The 26,794-nt window shown below is 40.1% G+C and overlaps 1 protein-coding gene across 4 annotated transcripts in view; it reads left to right on the plus strand.

Moving 5' to 3' along the window:
* PIK3R1 (phosphoinositide-3-kinase regulatory subunit 1) overlaps window positions 1-8,805 on the plus strand; it is a 176,676-nt gene extending 167,871 nt beyond the window's left edge. For all 4 annotated transcript variants that reach the window (XM_030193214.1, XM_030193215.1, XM_030193217.1 and 1 more), the window contains 6 exons: window positions 462-587; window positions 1,917-2,059; window positions 2,515-2,691; window positions 2,807-2,875; window positions 3,572-3,742; window positions 4,363-8,805. In XM_030193214.1, the coding sequence (XP_030049074.1) occupies window positions 462-587; window positions 1,917-2,059; window positions 2,515-2,691; window positions 2,807-2,875; window positions 3,572-3,742; window positions 4,363-4,552 (876 nt within the window). In that variant the 3' untranslated portion in view covers window positions 4,553-8,805. The remainder of the gene's footprint in view (window positions 1-461; window positions 588-1,916; window positions 2,060-2,514; window positions 2,692-2,806; window positions 2,876-3,571; window positions 3,743-4,362) is intronic.
* The last annotated feature ends 17,989 nt before the right edge of the window (window positions 8,806-26,794 follow it).

Genomic DNA, 26,794 nt, shown 5'->3' on the forward strand with positions numbered 1-26,794 from the left:
TCTGCCATCTATGGCGTATGTTCAACAGTGCATGTACTGTGAGCTTTGTTTGTAGATAGAAGACTGCTTGATTGTGTATTACCTGAAGCAGCGGCATACCAAGGGCAGGGCGGTGGGGGTGGTGCGCCCCGGGTGCATGCCGTTGGAGGGGTGCAGAGCAGCCGCGCGCCTGTCGGCTCCGCTGGTTCCTTGCTCCCTCTGCCCTGGAACAGGTTACTTCCTGTTCCGGGGCAGAGGGAGCCAAGAGCCGCGCAGCTGCTCCCAGCAGCTAAGAATGCAGCGGGGGGGGGGGGGGGTGCGCATCGGCAATCGGCCCGGGTGGCAGCCGACCTAGGATCGTCCCTGACCTGAAGTGCTCTGTAAATGTCCAAATAGTAAATTGTACTGATATGCTTCCATAAGGAACTCATGTAAAGGCCTGGTATAAAACTAGTATGTTGACTGACTCATTTGATTTGCAGGATCAAGTGGTAAAGGAGGATAGCATTGAAGCAGTTGGGAAGAAGTTACATGAATATAACAATCAGTTCCAAGACAAGAGTCGGGAATATGACAAACTCTATGAAGAGTATACCCGAACATCTCAGGTGAGACATTCTGAGCTTTTTATTTTAAACTTTGACACATTTGGTAGCTGTTGGTCCAAACAGTTTAGATTAAATGCTTCCTGAGGATGTATAGGATTAATATATACTACCATACCTATTTTGGGCGTGCAGTGAACCCTTCTTTCAGCTCCAGCAGCACTCTAAGCCCTTGCCAAGCCTCCTCAAGAGTCTTTAGGTGTTATGAATGCAGCTGTGGTACCAAGGGCCAGCCCTATATTCTGAAGAGAATATGAATCCTAGTTCCTCCTTTTTCTGTATTATATTTTCAATATTAAACCACCTCTGGCAGCATTTCAACTTGTGACCAAGTATGAAATTAAAATGCCTCTAAGAAAAGTGTTATTTATTGCATAGTATGGACAAGAAATTATAGGGCCTCTTACTAAATGGTACTAGCAATTCCCTTGCAGCAAATGAGACATAGCCCATTCGCCATCCAGGAATCACTAGTGCGGTTTAGTAGAAGAAGCCCATATAGTAAATTGTTTTGTATGAGACTTATAATGTATTCATTAATGTGCTTGTACAGAGAGTAGTATGCTTGTCAAGAAATATGTTGAACAGTCCAGATTGAAAGAAATCTGAGGTTGGAGGGAGTTTTGGGACTGGCATATTTGGTTCTGGGCCATTTTGATGGGGACACACATTTCCATTTAATGGAGATGTTCTGTAAGGGGACATTTCCTATGCGTATATAAATAAGGCTGTTATGTTTAGGTTTTAATGATAAAACAAATCTGTTGCAAAAATAAAGAAAACAATTATTGGAGAAACAGCAAAACATCCCTTGTTCCCCCTAGTACTCTTTCACCCTTTGCCTGCTTTGGGTCCTTCAGTTTCTTTGTGCCCTTTCCATACTGATGCACAGATGTACTTATTTGATTCAACTGAAAAAGGTACCTATACTGCAAAAATCTGTGCTTTTATAAACAGTGGTTTTATATACTCTTTTAAAGAACCCCTAATTTATATGTAAATTCACTAGTTTTAAACACCTAAAACTAGTAGCCCTATATAGAGACAGAGAAGCTGCTAAAAAGATTTCTTCTATATGTTCAAGTAGTAGGGGAAAGATTTAAAAGCACAAAGCATTAACCGCCCCCCCCCCCCCCCCCCCCCCCCAATGGCTGGCTGGACATTAACACCTGTTGACTATAAAACAGTATCCCAGGCCTTACCAGTATACAGCACAGCTGGGCCCGAAGATAGACTGGGTTCAACAAGTTTGTTGCACTTATTGTTCTGCCAAACATAACACTCTTCCAGTATCCTTATGCCATAGCTGTAAAAGAGGTGTCTGTTTTGTAGGAAATCCAAATGAAAAGAACTGCCATTGAAGCTTTTAATGAAACCATTAAAATATTTGAAGAACAGTGCCAAACACAGGAAAAATACAGCAAAGAATATATAGAGAAATTTAAACGTGAAGGAAATGAAAAAGAAATACAGAGGTAAGTGGTGACTTTGCCTACTCTTCTTTTTTTTAATAGAGGGGTGTTTTTCAAATATTTGTGAATTTGATATATTCACAAAGAGAAGAGTACACTAGATGGCATTAAAATATTTAGTAAGATTGTTACTGAGAGGTCAAAAAGTTAGTTCAACTTCTTCCTGGATCTGCCTGTAAGCCAAGCATGGTTGCGGCAATGTCTTCATCCTGATGCAGATTGCAAAAGTTGCACCTATAATTGGGCAGTAATTATTTTGTCTCTGCAAAATAATTTTGTAGGAAAGCAGTATGTAAGCCGACTATTATATGTGTGTAACGAAAAGCAGGCAGTGTGCTAAAGGGAGTGAAAAGCAGCAGTATGTGCTTTTTCAGTAAATGGGATCTATAAATGGGAAGGCATATATATTGAAAGGCTGTACACTGAATCTTACTGTGTATGTATCTTTCTTTATTCAGGATCATGACCAATGCTGAGAAGCTAAAGTCTCGAATCAGTGAAATTGTGGACAGTAGGCGTAGGCTGGAAGAAGACTTGAAGAAGCAAGCAGCTGAATATCGTGAGATTGACAAACGCATGAACAGCATCAAACCAGACCTTATTCAGCTGAGAAAGACCAGAGACCAATACTTGCTGTAAGGCCACTTTGCTGAAACCTCTTGCAGAATATTCATAATCTGGTAATAATCTGTGCATTATTCTTAAATATTTAAAACCAACACTAAATTTTCTCACTTTTTAACCTCTCAGATGGTTGACTCAGAAGGGTGTTCGACAAAAGAAGTTGAATGAATGGCTGGGCAATGAGAACACAGAAGAGTAAGTAATATTGCTGTATGATGCCATCTTTCTCTGAGCTTAAGGATGGATTTGCAGTGGTCCGAATCAAACTTCCCTATAAATAATAATACCTTCGAGTTAAGTTACTACTGCTACAGAGCCTGCTCATTTTCTGAGGTATCTGACTAATCAGCCTCTGATTGGTATTGATTGAGGCCAAAAAAAAAAAAGAAAAGCTGTGATATGTTTTCTTGATGTTAGTGACCTGTTCTATTTATAGCATTAATAATATATCCAGAAAGGCAAGCCTAGATGAGTTAATATGTAGTTGCAAGGGCAAGCACATGCTTTCCTGCCTGTGTTTGTGCCTTGGAAAAAGATGAAGCAACTGACTGTGTTGAATAATTCAGTATTTTTAAATTAGTTTTGCATACAACAGGTTCTCTAGAAAGAGGGAAGTTTGGATCTGCCATAATAACAGATCTGACCACTAGCAGCAGTGGGGTGGTGTGCTACTTACACACCACTTGGCTTTGGAGAGCACAGTGTCAAAAAGGAATCTGTTATGGTCACAGCATCTGTGGTTTAGAAGAATCGGAGAAGGGGTTGCCTTGAAAAAGGCAACATGTATAAATTGAAAAATTAACGAGAAATAATAGGCATAGGGCTTTCTTTAGAACTTACATTGCCCTCTTATTGTTACTAACATTAAATTCATAATTTTTTACGTTTTAGTCAGTATTCCTTGGTGGAAGATGATGAGGATTTGCCACATCATGATGAGCGAACATGGAATGTGGGAAACCTCAAGAGAAGCCCAGCAGAAAATCTGCTGCGGGGGAAACGGGATGGAACATTCCTGGTGCGAGAGAGTAGCAAGCCGGGGTGCTGTGCCTGCTCGGTAGTGTAAGTATCTTGGAACACTGTGGTCCGTCTTCTGATCTCCTCCTGTGAATAATGCAAAATGTGTGTCTTCAGAATTTTAAATCTTTAGGCCTGCTATTCAGTGGCATATTTCTGAGTAGGAGCAAATAAGTGCCACTCACTGGGGCCAGATTTGAATTTTCAGTAGCCTTATTTAGATAAAGCCACCGAAAATCTAGAGGTATTCTCTCTGAAAATAAATGCAACTGGGTGTAGCAATTTATCTGGGTATCACCGATATTAGCGAAGTACTTGTCCAGATAGTTGTCCAAGTGCCAGCACTGAATTTAGGCCATACTCTGATAATTTTGGCAGCTAATCAGTGCCAATTTTGAGTATAACCTTACATTGCAGTCAACATTTAATGCAGTGCTGACAGTGGAGTTTTAAAGATGGGTTGAGGGGTGGAGGTTGTTTTGCACACAGCATGTTTCTTAAACATTGTGGGAATTCAGTCTTAAACTTTGAGCATGCTGTGAGTGGTAGGTGTAAAGTTTAGAGCATTTTAGAAAAGAGTGCCTTTAAGTTTTATCCAGACAATCTGTATTTTATTTCAGAAGCAAAATGTAACACTACTTTTTTTTTTTTTTTTTTTTTTAAAGGGTGGATGGTGAAGTAAAGCACTGTGTTATAAACAAGACTCCAACTGGTTTTGGATTTGCAGAGCCATATAACTTGTACAGCACTCTTAAAGAACTGGTGCTACATTACCAACACACGTCACTGGTGCAGCACAATGACTCCCTTAATGTCACACTAGCTTACCCAGTATATGCACAGCAAAGGCGATGAAGACTAATTCACATGCTGGGTTTGTGGTTTTCCTAATCTAACAAGATTGAAGCTATGGAGGAAGAATCAAAAGGTCCCCTTCAGCCAAACTCACGAATATGAGCTGCAGTATCAAAACTGTCTTCAGACTAAAGCTTTCTTCACTTAGCTGTGGGAGATGTAACAGTGTTAAGCTGTGAATGTATGTTCATGAACATAAGTGTTCTGTTAAGAAAAGCACAGCAGCAAGAAAGACATGCTAAAGCTGTCTCCTTCAAGGATGTAGAGGCCTTTCACCATGGTGCTTGTTTACGATCTGTTTCGAAGCTTTCACCGCCTTTATTGGTGGACCCACTGCAGGTCCAGAATTTTGGCACATTTCTCCGAGCTGTCAATGGGAAATGCTAGGTCATAGCCTGCTTCAGACTATCTTGCTGTGCTCCAAGGATCTGGATATATACAGCATTGTGGATTGCTCCTCTGATTTTCCCTCCCCCATAAATGAATTTGTAGCAGAATGGCACTTTCATTTTGTAAATGAGACACTTTAAAAGAACATAAAGGCTTCAGAGAAATCGCTGGAGAAGTAGTGTCTGTTTCATTTCGGAGCAGAAAAAAAACTGTCAAGTTTCAAGAACTTCAGACTGAAGAAAACAGAACTTCACATGGCATACAGCATATAAAATATGTACATAATAATGGATGAATAACTATAACATAGGCCCTATCAATACCAAATTGTTTTTCTGTTTCTGTTCTGCCGAAGGCCGAATCTTTACAGTACTGCGTAATGCTTAATTTTCTCAGAACTGTATTTTGTTTTCCATGTACCAATGACATAAGCTTTCTCTCTTGTTACCTGAAAGCGTGTGTGCATTTTGTTAATAGTCATTGTCCTTTTGAAAAAGGGAATGTATAAAATGCCAGTGGTATTGACTTCAGAATTAAAACCATGAAAAAATTTACAGTCCTTGTATAGAATACGTGACTGTTAGCCCAAGGAAGTACAGATTTTTTTTCTTTTTTTTTTTACTAAATGTATTGTTGGGCAGGGCCTGATAAGCTACAAAGCAGATTTATTTCAATTGGAAATAAAGTAAGTAAAATCTATAAACATTATAAAGTGATAGTCCAACACAATTGTGTTTAAGGTTCTTTTGCAGTATGGTACTGTCAAAGTATTCATTTCATGCACAAACTTAGTCAAGTTATAAAAAAAATACACGGTTGAGTTGTTGGAGTCTGATTTAGTTTGTTTATGAAAAAAATGGACATCTTCTCCTACTGGTCATTGAAATAATTAGATAGGGAAAGACCAGATCAATCTAGATTGGTTCCCAAAGATCAGATCAATCTAGATTGGTTCTCATTGGCAGAGTAACTACATGTGTGTGTGTGTTTGTTTTGTGGGTTTTTTTTTTTTTTTTTTAAACTGCCACTAAATATTTATGAATGAAGATCCTAAAGTTTGACTGTAGGTTGGTGTTAAATTAAGATTATTTGAAGTTCATTAAAATGCCTATAATAAACATCACATTTTCTTTTTTGATTTTCTTAACTAGTCTTGAGAGGCTGTTGCATAAATGTTGCTACATTAAGCTATCTTACAATGGGGATAGTCACTGAGTAATAATCTGTAGTCTGCTTTTCATGGTTCCCATGTTTGAGAGAAGATTGTGTACATAGGATATGAATGGAGTGAAGGAGTTGAGAACTGGAGCTGCTCCTCCTTACTATATTGAACTAATGTGGGTTTCTGGAATGTAAATCTGCTCTTAATACCTGTAGGTGTTCTAACAGTGTTTATGCTACTATTTTTTTTAGTTTTTGTAACTAGAAAAAAAATGGTACTGAAGGAGAAAGTATAACTGAATATATTCAGAAGCATAGGTATTGCATTAATACTGTGATGCCTGAAAAAATGTCATCTACTTCTTATGCAGTTTTGCTTATCAGTTTATCCATAATTGATAAGCAGATACTTATATTGAGATTTTTTTCAGTAAGAACCTAGTGGATTTTGTAGGCATGAATAGTACTGCAACTTATGGATTTTATTTTTGCTCATTTGCAACACTGTTAACGTGCATAGGTTTTGCATCAATTTCTTTTCATTACCTGATTTGGATGGAATTGGGAAGATATAGGAACTGTTTACCTGCAGAACTTTTATCTTTTAGTATACACTAGTTTCAAATCAGGAAGTGAAGAGAATAAATGCTATATTGATGATATCAACTAATACTTATCTCCACTCCATACCTGCCTAAATTTATCTCCTTGGAAAATTGTTTTAACTGTGACCTTTCTTCCCTAAGTAACTTGATATTTTCAGTCTCGAGTGGTCAAGGATTGTTATAGTCCCATAAAGTGTGCCAAAGTAAATTATGAGCAGTACAGACCATACTCTTGTTTTCAAATAAACTGAAGACATACAATTATTCTCAGTTGGCAAACAAAAAAAAATTGCTGGGAGTTTTCATGTACAGTGTGTTGTGCAGTGCTCAGGCAATGGGTACAAAGTGCAAGAGGTTCTGGGCAGGGGATAAAGACTACTAGAAAAGATCTTTGAGCCATATTTTGTATTGTATCTTAATTGGGATATGCCATAGCAATGAGTATATTAAGGTACATCTCCTTATCTTGTGACTTTGGAGGAACAAAGTAGCTTCAGTATTATGCAGAGTTCTCCAAGACTTTACAACTGTGTTCCCATTACTAAATTAAAAGCTTTTTTTTTTTTTTTCATTTATGTGATTTCCCTTTTAGAAACTGAGGTTCAAAATAATGGTTATTTAAAAAAAATAATAAGAGCAAAAGACAGAGGACACTGAGGGGGATAATTCCATAACTAGATGCATCCATTTAAGCACCCCCAAGGGCGGGCAATAAAGAGCCTATTCTATAACATAGCCGAGGTGCCGAGATTCTGTTAGGCAATACTAGCATAACCCAGTATCAGTGTGTTTAATATTTAGTTACCCACAGTTACACCAGCTATGGAGCTGTCTTAAGTGCAGATGCTTAAATGTGGCAGGGACATGCATAACTTACAGTAGTCTATAAGTGACTTGTGCAAGTGGGATCATCGCCTGTGTCATACAGATGTTGCACTTTTATGTATGCCACCTTGTAAATGTGCTTTGTAAGTTAAGCAGGTATATGCGGAATAGTGCCTAGGTACACTGCTAGCACTTATGTGGGTACAGGCACACACAATCACATAAGTGTTAGTATTGTAAACATTTATGTGCGTAATGCATGCCTAAGTGTGGGTGCCTAGGTTATGTTGGCCTTCAAGTGCTATATTCTTTTGCACATAAAATATTACTATAGGCAAGAAACCCTGTTACCAGAAGGTTGCATCAGTTGGTGGACTTTTCAGACCTAAGTGTGTGCATGAAGTGGTGTCCAAGTCTTGCATGTATCTCATGTATCTGTCACCACTAAGCATTCATAATTTTTGTTTAATCATGCATAATGCAGCTACTAACTAAAAATCTTCTCTTGTTTGCTTCCTTCAAGGAGTTAAATTGTTGGCATGAGGGCTAACCAAGTGTGACTTTTTTGCACCCCCCCCCCCCCCCCCCCCCCCCACACACACACACACACACTTTTGTGAATAACTGGCTTATCTCAGACACCTTGCCCCCACATTCTGTAAAAGTCAGCATTTGTTAATATGAGTTGCAGTGGTAAACTGACTTCTGCTTCTGTTTGGGGGAAACCTGCTGTTTTGTAATACTGCTTTTTGCTATGCACGGTACACATTTGGGAAAGTCAGTCCTGATACTGTTCAGGCTCATGTGACTTCACATACAAAATGGGCAACTCCTAAGCACAATGCTTCACATGGGACAAAATTCACACACACCAATTTTTTTGTAAAATTTGAATATGACAAAAATAGCCAAATGCACTGCTAGTTAAATTGAACTTGGTATGTCAGTTTATAAGCTTGCATTACATTTGTCACCGTGAGACTGCATTAGCTGCCCAAGATGCTGCTATTTTTTTATTCCTGTTTCAAAAATGTCCTGTTAAATGTTTTTACATTAAAAAAAAGAAAAACCTCCTTTGTGGAAAAAAAATTGGTCTTGTGTTTAGTAGGGAGCAATGAGGTGTACTTCTTGCCTTTAAAAGGCAATCATGAACATGTGCCTCCTTTTTTGAATTTTGTTTGGGCTATGGCTTTGATAAAGCTCTGTGTCTTGTTTAAGTTGCTTAAAACATTGTATTAGACCTTCAAAAAATAAAAGTTGTTTTAAAACTGCTGTGTTTTGAACTCGGCTCTTCTCTGTGTGTTATGCTGCTGCTTAATAACATGAAGTGAAGGTAGAGAAATGGAAAGAAGCCCTACATGATTGTGAACAGTAGGGGTATGTTTCTGAACACTGGGAAGGGAAACATTAAGGTACTCGTTTTCAAATCATGTAGACTTAGAAAATTACATAGTAAACTATCAGGCTCATTTTCGAAAGAGAAAAAACATCCAAAAAGTGGCATACGTCTGCAGTTGGATGTCTTTCTCACAAAAACGTCCAAATCAGAAACCTATTTTTAGATGTTTTTCTCTGAAGTCTGCCAGAAGCGCGTCCAAATCTCAAGGGGGAGTACCAGGGGCATGTTCAGGGCAGAACTTGGGCGTTCCTAAGATTGACATTTTTGAGCCATAATGGAACAAAACAAAAACGTCCAGGACTAAAACTTAGACACTTAGATGTTTTGAGCTATATCTGTTTTTACTACAAATAAGGCAGAAGAAGGTGCCCTAAATAAACAGATGACCACTGGAGGGAATCAGGAATGGCCTCCCCTTATTCCCCCAGTGGTCACTAACCCCCTCCCACCCCCCAAAAATGTGATGAAAAATATTACTTGCCAACCTCAGATGTTATTCTCAGGTCCATTAGAACAGCATGCAGGCCCCTGAAGTAGTCTAGTGTTGGGTGCAGTGACACTTGTGAAGGAAACTGTGAGTCCTCCAAAACTCACCAGAAAACCCACTGTACCCACATAAAGGTTCCCCCTTTGCCTGTAAGGGCTATGGTAGTGGTTTACAGTTGGGAGTAATGGGTTTTGGGGGGCTCAGCACACAAGGTAAGGGAGCAATGGTGAGATGTGTACCTGGGAGCAGTTTATAAAATCCACTGCAGTGCCCCTTAGTGGCCCCTTTTGCTGTCCTGGGATGTCAGGGGGACCAGTCTATTAAAAATGATGGCTGCTCCTACATCCCAATGGCTTGGTTTTGTGCGTTTTGCAGTTGGACGTTTTTTTGTGGGGTTTTTTCGAAAATGGACAAAAAAAGTTCAAATCATAAAACGTCCAAAAAGCAAAACATCCACAGTATTTTTGAAAAAAAAAATGATAGACGTTTTACTCTTTTGAAAATGACCTTCTTTCCTATTTGGATTTTGGATGTTTTTTTGCAAAACGTCCAAAGTCAGACTTACACGTCATATCAAAAATGCCCATCTAACTGTAAATCTATATGCTTCGAAAATGAGCCACCACTGGTGTTTGAACTGATAAACATCCACATGCAGTTAGAACATTTCTCATTCCTCTACACAACTCTTTTCTATGATTTGAAGCTGTTATGCTCCATGTGAATATAATGCAGACTGTTTTAAAATGGTCGCTATGACATAGTTGAGGTTTTTGTTTTTAGAAGTGATTTGTTTAGAGATCTTTCCTGGCCTAACTGAGAGCAAAGGTCCTTGCCATAATAACAGCAAGCCCACCATTCTTTGAAGTGGAACAGGTAGACGTGAATCACTTGTTTACTCTTTCCAAAAATACTAGGACTAGGGGGCACGCAATGCAACTACAAAGTAGTAAGTTTAAAACGAATCAGAGAAAATATTTCTTCACTCAATGTCTAATTAAACTCTGGAATTCGTTGCCAGAGAATGTACTAAAAGCAATTAGCTTAGTGAGCTTTGGTTTGGATGGCTTCATAAAGGAAAATTCCATAGACCATTATTAAAATGGACTTGGGGAAAATCCACTGCTTATTTCTAGAAAAAGCAGCATAAAATGTACTGTTTTGCGATCTTGCCAGGTACTTGTGACCTGGATTGGCCACTGTTGGAAACAGGATGCTAGGCTTGATGGACCTTCGTTCTGTCCCAGTATGGCAATACTTACGTACTTAGTTCTCTTGAAATGAATTAGTGAAGAGCCCTACTTTTTTCTTGCAATTCTACAAAAACTTAAAGCTATAATAAACAACCACACTTGAATATTAAAGTGTCAGAATCATATTAGTTCTGATATAGAAAGACTTGGCCATGTAGTTTCTAGGGTTATGTGGATAGATTTTGGCTTTTAAAAACTACAGCCTGCAGACAGCTTGTATTTTTTATCGCAAATTCGTTGAAAGGAGGAAGGGAGGGATGTGCTGGAGCTGTGGTTTTATTTTGACCACATAGCACTGAATATCAGCATTATATCATCAGTTAATTGGGTTAGTTGAGTGACCCACATATCTGTCCTGGAGTTAACGGGATAAATTATCGATTTATCTTTCTCAGGGTGTATGTATATGGTGTCTTGATATACTAGAGAAATGGACTCATTTTCATAAGAGAAAAACATCTAAAAAGTGGCATAAAGCAGAATTTGGATGTTTTTCTCACAAAAACATCCAAATTGGTATTTTCGAAACCAATGTTTAGACATTTTTCTACGAAGTTTGTCAGAAGTGTGTTCAAATCACATGGGGATTTGTCAAGGGTGTGTTAAGGGCAGGATTTGGGTGTTCCTGGACGTTTTTCTGCCATAATGGAACAAAATAAAACCATCCAGGATTAAAAACTAAGACATTTTGAGCAAGACCTGCTTTTATAACGAATAAGGCACATAAGGGTGCCCTAAATGAGGAGGTGACCATGGAGGGAATAAGGGATGACCTCTCCTTACTCCCCCAGTGGTCACTAACTCCCACCCCCCAAAAATGAGATTGAAAACATTACTTGCCAGCCTCATGTTATACTCTGGTCCATTAGAACATCATGCCAGGTCCCTGGAGTAGTCTAGTGGTGGGCGCACTGCACTTCAGACAGGTGGACCCAGGCCCATATCTCCCTCTACCTGTTATACCTGTGGTGGAAACTGTGATCCCTCCAAAACTCACCAGAAACTCACTGTACCCACATATAGGTGCCCCCTTTACCCATAAGGGCTATTGTGTACAATTGGGGTAGTAGGTTTTGGGGGGGGGGGCTCAGCAGACAAAGGAGCAACCGTTGAGATGTGTACCTGGGAGCATTTATTTGAAGTCCACTGCAGTGCCCCCTAAGGTGCCCAGTTGCTTTCTAGGGATATCTGGGGGACCAGTCTACTAAACATGCTGACTCTTCCTATATCCCAATGGCTTGATTTGTGCATTTTGTACTTGAAAGTTGTTGGGTTTTTTTTTTTTAATGAACCAAAAAACAAAATATCAAAAGCACAAAACCTTGTTCAAAACAGTATTTTTGAAAATAAAAAATAGATGTTTTTCTTTTTCGAAAATGACCTCCTTTCCTATTCAGATTTTGGACGTTTTGTGCAAAACATCCAAAGTCGGACTTAGACGTCACATCGAAAATGCCCCTCAAAGTAACTTTAACCAAATATACCAAAGAAAACTTAGAGATGGTGTCATGTTGGTGTACTGTAAATCTCAACACACTGGGCAACTAGAGAACCTTCTGAGTCTCACCTCAGACTGGACCAAATGAGTATAGTGCTGTGTGTGCACTAGGGGAACACCATAGAGAATGATGGCAGATAAAGACTATCCAGTTTGCCTATCCATACCAACTACTAACCTCTACAATCCCTTCTACCTGAGAGAGCCCCTGGTCTTGTCCTATGTTTTCTTAAATTTGGATGCAGTCGTCATTCCTCCACTGCTGGGAAGCTGTACACACATCTGTCATCCTTTCTGTAAAGAAATATTTCCTTACATTTCACCTTCAGCCTGACCCCCCCCCCCCCCCTACACACATACACACACACCCATTCCAAAGCTTTTTTAAATTGAAAGAGGCCCACGGTGTATGCGTTTATGCCATGGAGATATTTAAATGTTTCTTTCCTTGTTGCCATACCAGACCAGCCCAGACAAATGGGTTATGACCATCTATCAGCTGATGGAGACAGAGAAAAGAATGCTTCTTGTGATTTGCCACTTTAGGGTATCATGCAGCCTGGAATGTTCAGTATTTTCTCTCTCCAATCAGATGGTGGATGGCCTGTGAAGCATCGCTGTAGTACTTTTAGCCATTTCCTGCCCCAGTTCAAACTGGATGTCAGATGAGCAGGGGGTTTCCTCTTGAAGGATTTAAGCTCCTTTAATTACATTCTGTTCCCTCCCCCACCCCTCACTCTCTGCTAGTCAGCCATTATTGTGGTTTTATGAGGCAATAAACAACCTGCTCTACTTCTGGTGTAACCTGACTAGCTTTCTGACAATAGGTATTATGGTTTAGTGACCCTTTCTCGACTGGCAAGTGCTGCTTCTAGTGTGCAAGCTAGGTCTGTCTGATTCTTACTCTCCTTTCTCAGTGACTGCATTTCAGCTGCTGCCTCAGTATGCCAGTTGTGACTCTATTTCTGTCTTCCTCCTGTGCTCCTTGGTCACTCTTCACCTTCTTAGGCCTTATCTTGGGAAGCTTTCTATGCTGTGGGGGTGTTTTCTTTGGGCCTTTCTGGGCAAGTCTTGGTGTGGGTAATTGCTCTTTGGCACTTTTTTTTTTTACCACCTAACTTTCCTTATTGGGTGCTTGTTCTCTTTGACCCTGCTTGGGGTGGGAGAGATTCATTTCCTGAGCACATTTACGGCTTCTGACTGTGTTCTCGGCTTTTTGCAATTTGGGCACTATCAGCCGACATGGGCATTTTGTGCCTCTCAATGCATTGGAGACCAAAGCACATGGTAAAAACAAAATTTTAGGTATATTAAAACCAGGAAGTCGGCAAATGAATCAGTTGGACCGCCAGATGAGCGAGGGGTAAAAGGGGCAATCAGGAAAGGCAAAGCCATGGCAGAGAGATTAAATGAATTCTTTGCTTTGGTCTTTATCTAGGAAGATTTGAGAGGGATACCGGTGCCAGAAATGGTATTCAAAGCTGACGAGTTGGAGAAACTGAATGAAATCTCTCTAAACCTGGAGGATGTAATCGGGCAATTTGACAAATTGAAGAGTAGAAAATCTCCTGGACTGGATGGTATCCATCCCAGAATTGAAAAATGAACTTGTGGAAATATTGTTAGTAATATGTAATTTATCTTTAAAATTGAACGTGGTACTGGAAGATTGGAGGGTGGCCAATGTAACACCAATTTTTTAAAAAAAGGTTCCAAAACTGTTCCCAAAGTGAATTTACTAGAGAAAGATTTAAGAAAGATTGAGGAAAAGACTAAAGATATGGATAGTAAAGCTGAAAAGGTTGACCAAAGGATTATGAAACTGGAAACACTACAACCTTTGATGACAAACGACTTGACTAATCTTAGGGAAAAAAATGGAAATATTTGATAACTATACTAAAAGTCACAATTTAAAATTTGTAAATTTTCCCAGGATAAAGACTGTTCCTCCTCTTGATATGTTAAAGAGATACTTGCGAGATATTTTGAACATACCAGATCAGAACTTACCACCATTTACTTCTGCTTATTATGTCCCAGGAAAGGAACTGAATCAAATTCCTGAAACTCCAATAGATGTATCTCTTTTGCTTGAGACTTCTGATTCCGAATCAGCAACGGCAGCAACTTTGGTTGCTACCGTTGCATTGTTACCGGATAAAAATTGGATCTTCCGTCTTTTCTTTCGCAATAGAGAAAAACCCTTTTTGGGTTATAAGATATTATTTCCTGACGTCTCTAAGGAGACGGAGGAAACAATTCTTGCTCCTTAAGTCTGAAATAATACAATTGGGGGGCACCTTTTTTTTTAAGATACCCCTGCAAATGTATAGTAAGACTTGATGGGAAGAAATATGTGTTTACAGAGCCCGCACATGTATCAGCCCTTATAACTTCGGCAAAAAAGGATAAGCGTTAAAGGAATAAGTAACTCATTTCAATAGAATCTGCGTTAATTTAATTTAATTTCCTAAATTTGTTTTTCCATTCTCCTTGTATTCCTAAATCTTGGATTTCCAATTTATGGACTTGAGTATCAATAATTACCTAATAGATTGTTAATCTTCAGTGATACATGTTAAATTTTTATGTTGCTTTTCCAACCAAGATGTTTTCTTATAATTTTGATGAAACTGAATAAATAAATAAATAAAAAGGTTCCAGAGGAGATCCAGGAAATTATAGATGATGAGCCTGACGTTGGTGCCGGGCAAAATGGTAGAGACTATTATAAAGAACAAAATTACAGCTCATATTCAAAAGCATGGATTAATTTATTTTTGTTACATTTGTACCCTGCACTTTCCCACTCATGGCAGGCTCAATGCGGCTTGCATGGGGCAATGAAGGGTTAAGTGACTTGCCCAGAGTCACAAGGAGCTGCCTGTGCCTGAAGTGGGAATCAAACTCAGTTCCCCAGGACCAAAGTCCACCACCCTAACCACTAGGCCACTCCTAGCCAACATGAATTTAGTGAAGGGAAATCATGCCTCTCCAATCTATTATGTTTCTTTGAAGGGGTGAACAAACATGTGGATAAAGGTGAGTCGGTTAATTTTGTGTATCTGGATTTTCAAAGGGCATTTAACAAAGTACCTCATGAAAGACTCCTGAGGAAATTGGAGAGTCATGGGATAGGAGGTAGTGTCCTATTGTGGAATAAAAACTGGTTAGAAGATAGAAAACAGAGAGGTTAAATGGTCAGTATTCTCATTGGAGAAGGGTAGTTAGTGGGGTTCCTCAGGGGTCTGTGCTGGGACTTCTGCTTTTTAACATATTTATAAATGACCTAGAGATGGGAGTAACTAGTGAGGTAATTAAATTTGCTGATGACACAAAGTTATTCAAAGTTGTTAAATCGCAAGAGGATTGTGAAAAATTACAAGATGACCTTACGAGACTGGGCATCTAAATGGCAGATGATGTTTAATGTGAGCAAGTGTAAAGTGATGCATGTGGGAAAGAGGAACCTGAATTATAGCTACGTAATGCAAAGTTCCATGTTAGGAGTCACCAACCAAGAAAGGGATCTAGGTGTCATCGTTGATGATACGTTGAAACCTTCTGCTCAGTGTGCTGTGGCGGCTAAGAAAGCAAATAGAATGTTAGGTGGTATTAGGAAAGGAATGGAAAACAAAAATGAGGACGTTATAATGTCTGTGTATTGCTCCATGATGCAACCACACCTCGAATATTGTGTTCAAATCTGGTCCCCGCATCTCAAAAAAGATGTAGTGGAATTAGAAAAGGTGCAGAGAAGGGCGACGAAAATGATAAAGGGGATGGAACAAGTTCTCTATGAAGAAAGGCTAAAGCAGCTGGGGCTCTTCAGCTTGGAGAAAAGACAGCTGAGGGGAGGTATGATAGAGGTTTATAAAATAATAAGTGGAGTGGAAAGGGTAGACATGAAGCATTGTTTTACTCTTTCCAAAAATACTAGGACTAGGGGGCATTCAATGAAGTTACACAGTAGTAAATTTAAAACGAATCAGAGAAACGTTTTCTTCACTCAACATGTAATTAAACTCTGGAATTCGTTGCCAGAGAATGTGGTAAAGGCAGTTAGCTTAGCGGGGTTTAACCTAAAGGAAAAGTCCATAGACCATTATTAAAATGGACTTGAGGAAAATCCACTGCTTATTTCTGTGATAAGCAGCATAAAATGTTTTTGCCAGGTGTTTGTGACCTGGATTGGCCACTGTTGGAAACAGGATGCTGGGCTTGATGGACCTTTGGTCTGTCTCAGTATGGCAATACTTATGTACTTAATGCAATCCTTCTGGTCAACTTGTGCTGGCTTCAGCTTGCAGTGCCAGGCTTTTCTCCTGCATGTTTTTTAGGCATTTTTATTGAACATCACTCTGCTTCAGCGTTCTGTCACAAGATTTAATTTGGGTGACGCCCAGAGTAGTGTCTAGTTATGGCCAGGCTTGGTCCTCTTGGGAGTAAACAGCTTATTTCTCCAGCAGGGTGTTGCGATGTTTGACTGAAGGGCATTTCGCTGCCTTGGTGCAATGAGTAGTTAGTTTCAGATCTGGTCTCCATGTCTTTTTGCTGTGACTGCTTTACAAACACATTATTGAGGAGAATGTTTCTATCCTGGATTCTTCATTATTCCAGCCCCAAGGGTGACACTAAATTCCACCATCTTAGAAGAGCCCTTTGGTCTACCTTCTGCCGCAGAGGTTTTTCCTCAGTTGGCCCGCTGTCCTACTTACTTTAAATTGTTTGCAGTTCTTTGTTGTAGAAAGGAGTTGCAGGTATATCAGCTGTGCCCTTCACTGGAGATCCCTTTCTCTGTGTGTGTCTTTGAGTGTGTGTATATATATATATATATATATATATATATATATATATATATATATATATATATATATATTGCATTTGTATCCCACATTTTCCCACCTATTTGCAGGCTCAGTGTGGCTTACAATAAGATATGAATAGTAGAAATACATTTGTTACAACATATCATTGGGAATATAACAATGGGACATCAACTTGGAAACACTGGAAAGAGACAAAGGGAAAAAACATTCATTGTTATATATACAGTGCATGCCATTTAAGTGCACGTTGGATAAGTGCATGCTCTGTTTAACTGCATGCCGTACTTCGATTCCATTTTTGGTGCCATCAATTTCTATGGGGACAAACTTCGATTTAGCGCACCACTGATAAGTGCAAGATTTGTTTATATACATAGTTTAAGACTGCTCCTCTGCAGGAAAGACTTCGCATAAGCGTGCACACGGAATATGGAAGCCAATTGTCGCCTGACAACCAACAAGATTTCAAATTTACCGCCCCTTTAACTGCCACAGGCAGAATAAGCGAAAGAATGTTGTTGGAGTGTACACGAGTCGTCGTCGCGCAACTGTAAGACTTTAACACTGGCTGAAGGAATAGAAGTTCTTAAAAAATTAGAAAACAAAGTCAAGCATCTATTGCTAAAGAATGTGGTGTCAATCCCAGTCAAATTTCACGTATCTTGAAGCAGAAAGACCAGCTTCTGGAAGACTGGCAAAACAATACAAATCCACACTGGAAACGAAAACGGGTGGGAAAAGCTGAGGAGGTAGAAGATGCTTTTCTTCGGTGGTTTTCTCAAGTCCACGAGCAGACAGTTTCCTGTCAGTGGTCCACTGCTTATGGAGAAAGCTAATCAGCTAGCTGAAAATCTTGGACTAACTGAATTCAAAGCCGCTGTTGGATGGTTGGAAAGATGGAAGGAGAGGAACAACATAAAATTCAAGAAACAGCATGGTGAAAAACAAGACGCTGATGACTTTGGTGCTGAAAATTGGGTTGTTTCAGTTCTTCCTACCATCTTGAACGAGTTTGCACCTCGTCACATTTTCAATGCTGACAAAAACGGTCTCTACTGGTGAAAGATTCCTGATGGAACACTTGCATTCAAACAAGCCGAAACTACAGGAGGTAAAATGTCAAAGGGACCGACTGTCTATCCTCCTTTGCTGCAATATGGATGGGAGTGACGTTGGAACCACTCGTCATTGGAAAGAGTAAACAGCCCCGTTGCTTCAAGAATGTTAAGTGACTTCTGTGTCATACGAGGCTAACGCAAATTCATGGATGACTGGGGAAATTTGGAAGCAGTGGCTAAAGAAGTTAGACACTAGAATGCGGGCACAAAAGCATCAGATTTTGTTGCTTTGTGATAACTGTGCTGCACACAGTGATGATGTCAGGCTGTCTAACGTCAAGGTGGTCTTCCTGCCACCAAACACTACCTCTCTGATCCAACCTATGGATCAGGGCATAATAGCCAATTTCAAACAACATTATTGGGCTCTTGTGCTACGTCATTTGATGAGCGTTATGGATGACCAGACTAGCAAGGATAAACGTGCTGTTGAACTGGCTCATAATCTATCACTGTTGGATTCCCTAAATATGCAGAAAGAAGCCTGGAATCATGTTACACAGACAACCATTGTGAACTGCTACAAGCGGGCAAGCTTTGTTAGGGATGTGGAGAGGGACGAAACAGATGCAGCTGCTGCAAACGCGTCAGATGAACAGGCTATTGACATCCCAGCCTGTGTTAACTGAAGAGGAGTTTCATCACTACGTAGCTGTTGATTACGATCTACAAACAACTGACGACAACACTGATGTCCAGATATGCGCCTACACGCAGGCAACGGCTGATGATGAAACAGATGATGAAATGAACAGCGAGGCACATGCTGACGAAATTCAACAACCTCCTGTCACTTTTGCAAGAGCGCTGGAGAGTCTCAACACCGTGCAGGCCTATCTGGAGGCCACTGGATGTCAGTGCTATGACAGTTTTTACCGTCTGGCAGACGTAGTCTATGGAACTCACAGACACAAGAGTGTACAGAGGACTATGACTAATTACTTCAAGTAATCCTAACGTCAGTTAATGTAGACTGTATTATGTCAGTTAATGGAGACTGTATACTATATGTATAATAAACAGTACTGTACGTATGTTTATCAGATGTCAAGCTTCTTTGGATCACAACGGTTAAGTGCACACTCCGGTTAACTGCATGTATTTCTTTGGTCCCAGACCATTGCACTTAAGCGGATTGCACTGTATATGTTGCACCCTTGTTAGTAAGGTGCCGGGGAGCCTATGGGAATTGTCTGCATTTCTTTCTGAGTGGCAACTCTAATGTTTTTTCAGCAGGGCATGATGCTCTGTTGCCTTTTAGTGCAGCTTCTTGCTTCCTCTATTGTGTAGCTCAATATCTGTATCTTGTCTCTGGGGTTTAGTTCCATGCTAGATGGGCAGTATAGCGCTCTCTGTGTGGGGAGCTCCAATTGTCATTGTAGCTCTCCTCTGTTTCTGCCTATGGACCAAGTTTACTTAGAGCCATGTTGCAGATGTATAAATCTTCAGCATACAGCACTTCTCCATCTATGTAGGGTGGCTCCATCTTTGACTCTAGAGCACAGCTCCTTTGTCTATAGAGCATGGATCTGGAGCACTGGTTCATCTCTGTTTATGGAACACAACCTCATTTTTGGCTGTGGGACACATCTCCCTCTGAAGTTGAGGCAGCCCTGTCTCTTGTTGGTAGAATGCAGCTCCATCCTCCTCTTTGGATACAGAACCTTCATCTTCATCTCTGGGTGTACTGCCTAACTTCTGTTCTGAATGCATAGTTCTGTGCAATGGTGAGTTCAGCTTCAAGAGCGCAGCTCCATCGCTGGAGGTGGGCCTTTCCACTCAGACAGCATTGTGGAATCATTAGTGCCACCATAGGGGTATACACCACCAAAGATAAGCAAGCAAAAACAAAAAAAAATCTTTCATAGCTTACTTGCCAGGTCATGGCCTTTAAGGTCAGATGGATGATCAAAAAAAACCTGTAAAATGAAGCATTCAGAAACAAATTCTGCCAGTACAGACTCCAAGTTCAGCAACAGTGCTGATTCCTATAGGATAGTTGGGCCAGTGGTTTCATTCTGAGAATAGAACCACACCCGGGGACAGTCTTAACAAGAGATGCCGAATTGGGCACACCATCGCATGGAAGGTTCTCTCAATAGCTTAAACCAGTGATTCCTATGACTCTAAGATAGTCACATTCCTGATCTAAGCTTTCACTCCCTAACCTGGTTCCTGAGCGCCACAAACTCCCACCATACAGATGTGGCTATCCTCACTTCTATTCTGATGTGTTATAGGTGCAGTAAAGACATGTCACACATTTAAAAGTGTCCTTGGGAAACAGTCTCAAACTGGTCAACAAAACCAGTGAAGAAGCTTACTGGATGTCTCACGTTCTCCAGACCTCATCTCCCAGGGACAGGAAACTTCATTGCTGCCAAGCCTGAGCATTGTCAATAAATGCAAGAAAACCCCTTTTACCACCAATGGGCCAAGATTCTCTTATCACCCCTGCCTACGCTTCTTTCTTACCTCAAAAAAAAAAAAAAAAATGGGGAGGAGTGGGGGAGCAGAGCAAAAATCTCTGTTAGGCTGTTTTATCCCCAATGATTTTCCCTGTGACCACAGTCAGATGGCAGATCTCATTGTGACAGCATTCTCACCGCAAAATCTACTACACAAATGCAGCAAGTCATATTTCTACTTTTCCACTCTCTTCTGCATGCCAAAAGTACTTGCAGGTAGCCAATAGGCTCATCAAAGTACTTTTAGCAGAGTCCACACCCTTCAGCTCTCATTTCCTCCAATGACAGCTATCACAAGTCAAAGGCCTTGAGGTACAAGCAGTAGGTCATTTTCCAAAAGGCCTTGTGGTATAATCAGTAGGTCACTTGCCTCATGTGCCCTTGACCTGAGTACAATTCCTACCTTAGGATTTCAGTCACGTATCCAGACTCTGGCCAAATCAGCCACTCATCCTCTTTTGGTTGGGAAATGAATACCCAGCCTTAATCGGAGAATGGGGTAAAGATGACTATGGCAAACAGTAGTAAAGCACCTAATGGTCTGTCAATGAACCATCACAAAAGTGGAAACCCCATAAGTCTCCCACAATTGGGTACATGGTTACTGGGGATCTTTCTATAATTGGCTTTCCAGCACACTGACTCCAACTGGTTCCATCCACTTGATTCCCCTTATAGTGGTGTTGGTTTCAGATTCTTAAATACACCAGCCTTATGGTGTTCACAGTGACTACCTGACTCTGTCTAGCTCTTCACCTCCCTTACCCGGATGATCTGAGCTTTAGGAGAGCTAATCTGTTCATGGAGCTGCCTAATGATAACCCATGTGTGGCTGACTTAACCTGCTCTCTACGGAGAACCCCTGTTACTGGTAAGTAACCTCACTTTCCTTACTCCAGATCTGGCTTTAATCCAGAGAATTTAACTCTAACATTCCAGGATTTCAAAGCACAGATAGAAGTAACCAAAGCCTTAAACTGTTCTGTCAGAAAAGGATCTGAGGCAGTGATTTTTGACTGTTGTGCTGCTGTGGGGGGTGGGGGGGGGGGGGGGGGGGGGGGAGAGAAAACAACATGGTGTGCCTTGACAATTTTAGTGCTTTGTCAGTGTGCCACAAGATGAATGGCTGAAAATCACTGCTCTGAGGATTCAGTCTCCAAATGTGAGGAAGTTCCAGAAGACCCAAGATCTTTAATATAGGAGAGATAAGTATGTTCACCAAGTAGAGAACAGTACTACTCAAGCTGATATCTAAAGAGCCATGAAAGGATTAAGGGTCAGACCTGATTTCTGGACACAGTAGTTAATGAGAACCAATCCCATCTGGATTTCACTTTTCATGGGGTGTCTGCATTAAGATCCATCTGTGCTTGTCAGACTGCCTGGATTTAGTAGCCCAATACCAGATCTCAATGATACTGTTGTTTTAGTTGAAGACTCTGCCCTCAAATAGCTACAGTGGACATGCATCAACTACTATTTTTCTTCTAACAGGCATTACTGTGTTTGATGTACACGTCTGGAGCATTATAAGTAGACTTAGTAAATAAAGGTAAATTTATTTTCCTGGTGTTTGAACTCTGTTAGCTCTGGTTTCACTGTTTGTAAAGTATCTGTCAGATGTTGCCTAGGCTCAGAGCCCCTGGTTTCCTGTGGTGGCACATGTAAATTCAACAGCAAAGTTCTCAATTCTGTACTAACATAAATTTCCATAAAAATTACACTTTAAATGTTAAATGTACAAACTAATATTAAAGCTGTATTCTTGTCTGGGCATTTGTGCACCCTTCTCCCCTCCCCCTCCCCCCAATTCCTTTTAGCATTTTGATTTTTATTTTTCATTTTAATCACTTTTTCACCTATTTTTTCTCACACCTCATACTGTAGTCTTTTTCCTCCTCAAATGAACCTGTTCATGGCTGCATCTACTCCTCTGTTGCTCTCTTCCTTCTGTCATATACGTCTTTTTCCAATCTCTCGTCTGTTTCATCTTGATTTTCCTCTCAGTCTCATCACCCAATTCCTCATCCTTCCCATTACTCTCTGCTTCTCTCAGCTATACGTACCCTCATTTCACTGTACCTGAATGTCACATGCCATAATCTTTTAGAGAAAGGGTGAGAGCGCTAAATCTACATCAAGCAGATTGTAAGTCCTCCAGAATGTAACTCACTTTGAGCTACAACTGAAAAAGGCATGAGCTAAATCCAAACTCCAGTACCAAGCATACTGTGAAGTAATACAAAACCCTACAAATTCACTCGGGACCTATAAAGCAATTATACCATACTATAACAGTACTAACTTTTAGGGGTCACACAACAAGGGTAAACACTGCAGTGGGAAGTTGAACATCAATACACCTACTGTAAAACTAAACAGGCCTCCTATCCCTGAATCAAATACTCCCCTCTTTTGATCCGGTGTCCCTCGTTTGCTTCTCCTAGTTCTTTTGTTTTGCCCTCATCTTTCATTCTGTTCCTTTCGCTAATAGGAGCCAGAAGTGTGGTGCTTCAAGTCTCAGCTGCCTAGACCAGACTTAGTGAACACACAGAATTCCATAGATACCTAAACTGGAGCATAGGAGGTAAACATGATGTAAAGTGCTACCTTATTCTTACAGATCAGGAGAAAGATTGCATATATGATGATCCCAGAACTGAATATAAATACTTTTTGTATATGTGTGAGTTGGGGGGGGGGGGGGGGAGATTGTTATACATTTAATACAAGCATTCACTTCGATACTATGGGTATGGGATATTATTGAAATGATTAATGGGAAGACTCAAGTGTTTTCTTATATCACATAGGAAGTCTGATAGTAAACCTTTTGGGCAGTTGATCCAATTTGTATATTCATTCACATCCTTTGAAGTCTTTTCCTTCTTTTGTATGAAAAATGTTAATATATTTAAGTTTTTATTTTCTTGTGAGTCCTTCTAAAAAAAATAAACAAATTGAGGGGTAAGGTGAAATTGCAGAAGTAAAAATTGGAGCAGATAAAGGAATCGTGATCAGGTAGCACAACAAGCCATTGGGTAGCTAGCTTGTCATCTGTAGGCTACAATTCAAAGGTGGTGGTGACTCAGCTGTTTGGAGAGGCTAAAGTGGGTGCGGTATGGGACAGAGTGAAATAGAATGCAGCAAGTTAAAATCCTTGGAGAGTAGGGCAGCACCAATGTCAGCAGTAAAAGGACAGTGGGGCAAAGAAGAAATTCTTCATGTGTGGCTCTGGTGCAGCTGTCTCCCCAGTACCTCTGCTACTGATAGTTATATTGCACATTGAATACATTCCAGGAATTACATGTCAGAAAAATGAAAATAGTACACCAAATTCGTACAATGTATTAAACAGAACAATATTTTCAGTATTCTAGAAATATATGCAAATACTTTCAACATTTATCTCCCAGACAGACCTAACTCCCCAGTCCAGCATCTTCCAGTTGACCATCAGGCTCATTTTCAAAAGAGAAAAACATCCAAAAAGTGATATAAGTCTGCATTTGGACGTTTATCTCACAAAAACATTCAAATCAGTATTTTTGAAACCTCTTTTTAGAAGTTTTTCTCTGAAGTCTGTCAGAAGGATGTCTAAATCTCAAGGGGGGCATGCCAGGAGCGTGTTACAGGTGAGACTTGAGCGTTCCTAAGATGTAGATGTCTTTCAGCCATAATGGAAAAAAACAAAAACATCCAAGATGTTTTGAGCTAGACCTGTTTTATAACAAATAACTGCAGTGGGAATTGAACCCACTTTCCCAGGATCAACATCTGCTGCACTAACCACTACTCCACACAAGAGGTGCCCCAAATGGCCAGATGACCACTGGAGGGAATCGGGGATCACCTCCCCTTACTCCCCCAGTGGTCATTATCCCCCTCCCACCCCAAAAAATGTGATTAAAAATATTACTTGCCAGCTTTAGATGTTATACTCAGGTCCATTAGAAGAGCATGCAGGTCCCTGGAGTAGTCTAGTAGTGGTGCAGTGCACTGCAGACAGGTGGACCCAGGCTTCTACCTCCCCCTACCTGTTACACTTGTGGAGGAAACTGTGAGCCCTCCAAAACTCACTGTACCCACATATTGGTGCTCCCTTCACCTGTAAAGGCTATGGTAGTGGTGTACAGTTGGGGGTAGTGGGTTTTTTTTTTTGGGGGGGGGGGGAGCTCAGCAGAGAAGGTAAAGGAGAAATGGTGAGATGTGTACCTGGGAGCATTTTATAAAGTCCACTGCAGTGCCCCCAAGGATGCCCTATTGCTTTCCTGGATGTCACTTTTCCCCTATTCTACCTGATGCCAAGCTTTCTATTTTTTTTTTTTTTTTTATAACATCTGAGCCTTGTGTCTATTGTTTATCATTAGATTTGGGCTTTGAATTCAGAGTGCTATTTTTCCGTACTTCATAGCAAAAGTGTACATGCCCCAATTAGCTGTCCCAATGCAACTGAAGCTTTCACCTCCTCAGTGCAAGTAAATGGTTTCATCCCTGTGTGGATTCTCTGATGCCATGTGAGGCTTTCTTTCCAACCAAAGCTTTTACCACACTCAGGACATGTAAATGGTTTCACGCCTTTGCGTATTCTCTGGTGCATTGTGAGGTTTATCTTCTGACCAAAGCTTTTACCAGACTCTATACATGCAAATGGTATCTCTCCCGTGTGGACTTTCTGATGCACTTTGAGATTTACATTACAACCAAAGCTTTTACCACACTTAGAACATGTGAATGGTTTCACTTTATTGTGGATTTTCTTGAGTATTTTGTATGTTTTGCATTTGGATGTATTTGTTTGAAAATGTACCAAAAAATAAAACATCCAAATCACAAAACATTTTTCCAAACAGCATTTTCAAAAGGAAAAGAGAGACTTTTTTTTTTTTTAGAAAATGACCTTTATTATTCTGATTTTGGACGCTTTACGTCCAAATTCAGACTTAGATGTCATATCCAAAAATACTCCTTGTGCATTTGACTTGCCCAAAGTCACAAGCAGCAGCCATGTGAATTGAACCCATGTTGTCAGGATCAAAGCTCGCTGCACTAACCATTAAGCCATTCCTCCGCTGTTTTGGACATTTTGCATTTGGACATTTTTTTGTTCGAAAATGGACCAAAAAAAAAAGGAGGTCCAAATCACAAGACATCCATAGCATTTTCAAACACAAAAGATAGACGTCTATCTTTTTCGAAAATGTCCTCCTTTCCTGTTCAGAATTTGGATGTTTTTGTAAAACGTCCAAATTCTGATTTAGATATTCTATCGAAAACGCCCCTCCATGTGAACAAATTTGTTCAGCAACACTGTAACAGAAATCTAGTGGTTTAATGGCAACCATAAAATGATTTTCCTTTTTTTTTTTTGACTGGTTGCCAAATAGCCACCAGGCTTCAAATCTTCTGGCCTTTAGTTTATTCTTGAGTTAAGAAACATATTTGGAATATGTTTTATCTGTATTAGCTATACCTAGCAACCTGAGAACCAGAGAGAGATCTCGGACAAGTCACTTAACCTTCCGTGACCTTGGGTTCCAACAGATTGTTAAGCCTTCCAGAATGTAACTCATTTGATCTTCAACTGAAAGCGGCATGAGCTAATTCCAAACTCCAGTACCAAGCATACTCTGAAGTAATATAAAATCATTCAGGACATATAAAGCAATTTTACCATACCATAACAATACAACTTTCAGGGGTCACACAACAAGAGGCTTCCTACTAGATAAAGATAGCATCGTAAACACTGCAGTGGGAAGTAGAACATCAATACACTTACTGTAAAACTAAACAAGCTGGATTAGTACAGATCAATCCTACACAGACATTAAATGCTAACAGAATACCTGGCCTTTTCCACACACAAACACAGGTAGATCCTCAAGTATAGAATAGGTAACCACAAACTAAACATAGAAATATTTAGACAAAAATTAAAGTGAATTCCAAAGAAGCCAAACTCTGCATATGGTGGAACACCAGAGAAATAGAAACAGAGACACGTGTCCCTCTGTACTGTGTAAATATAAAGAGAGCAGATGTAAATTTCAAAAACTGACATAGTCCCATTGCTGCATTATAAATTAACAAATATAGGGCTCCTTTTACAAAGCCGCACTAATGATTTGAGCGCGGCAAATGCAACGATGCCCATTCAATTCCTATGGGCTTCATCACATTTGTCATGCTGAAATTGCTAGCAT

This window comes from Microcaecilia unicolor, chromosome 2, assembly GCF_901765095.1.
Source record: "Microcaecilia unicolor chromosome 2, aMicUni1.1, whole genome shotgun sequence".
NCBI lineage: Eukaryota > Metazoa > Chordata > Amphibia > Gymnophiona > Siphonopidae > Microcaecilia > Microcaecilia unicolor.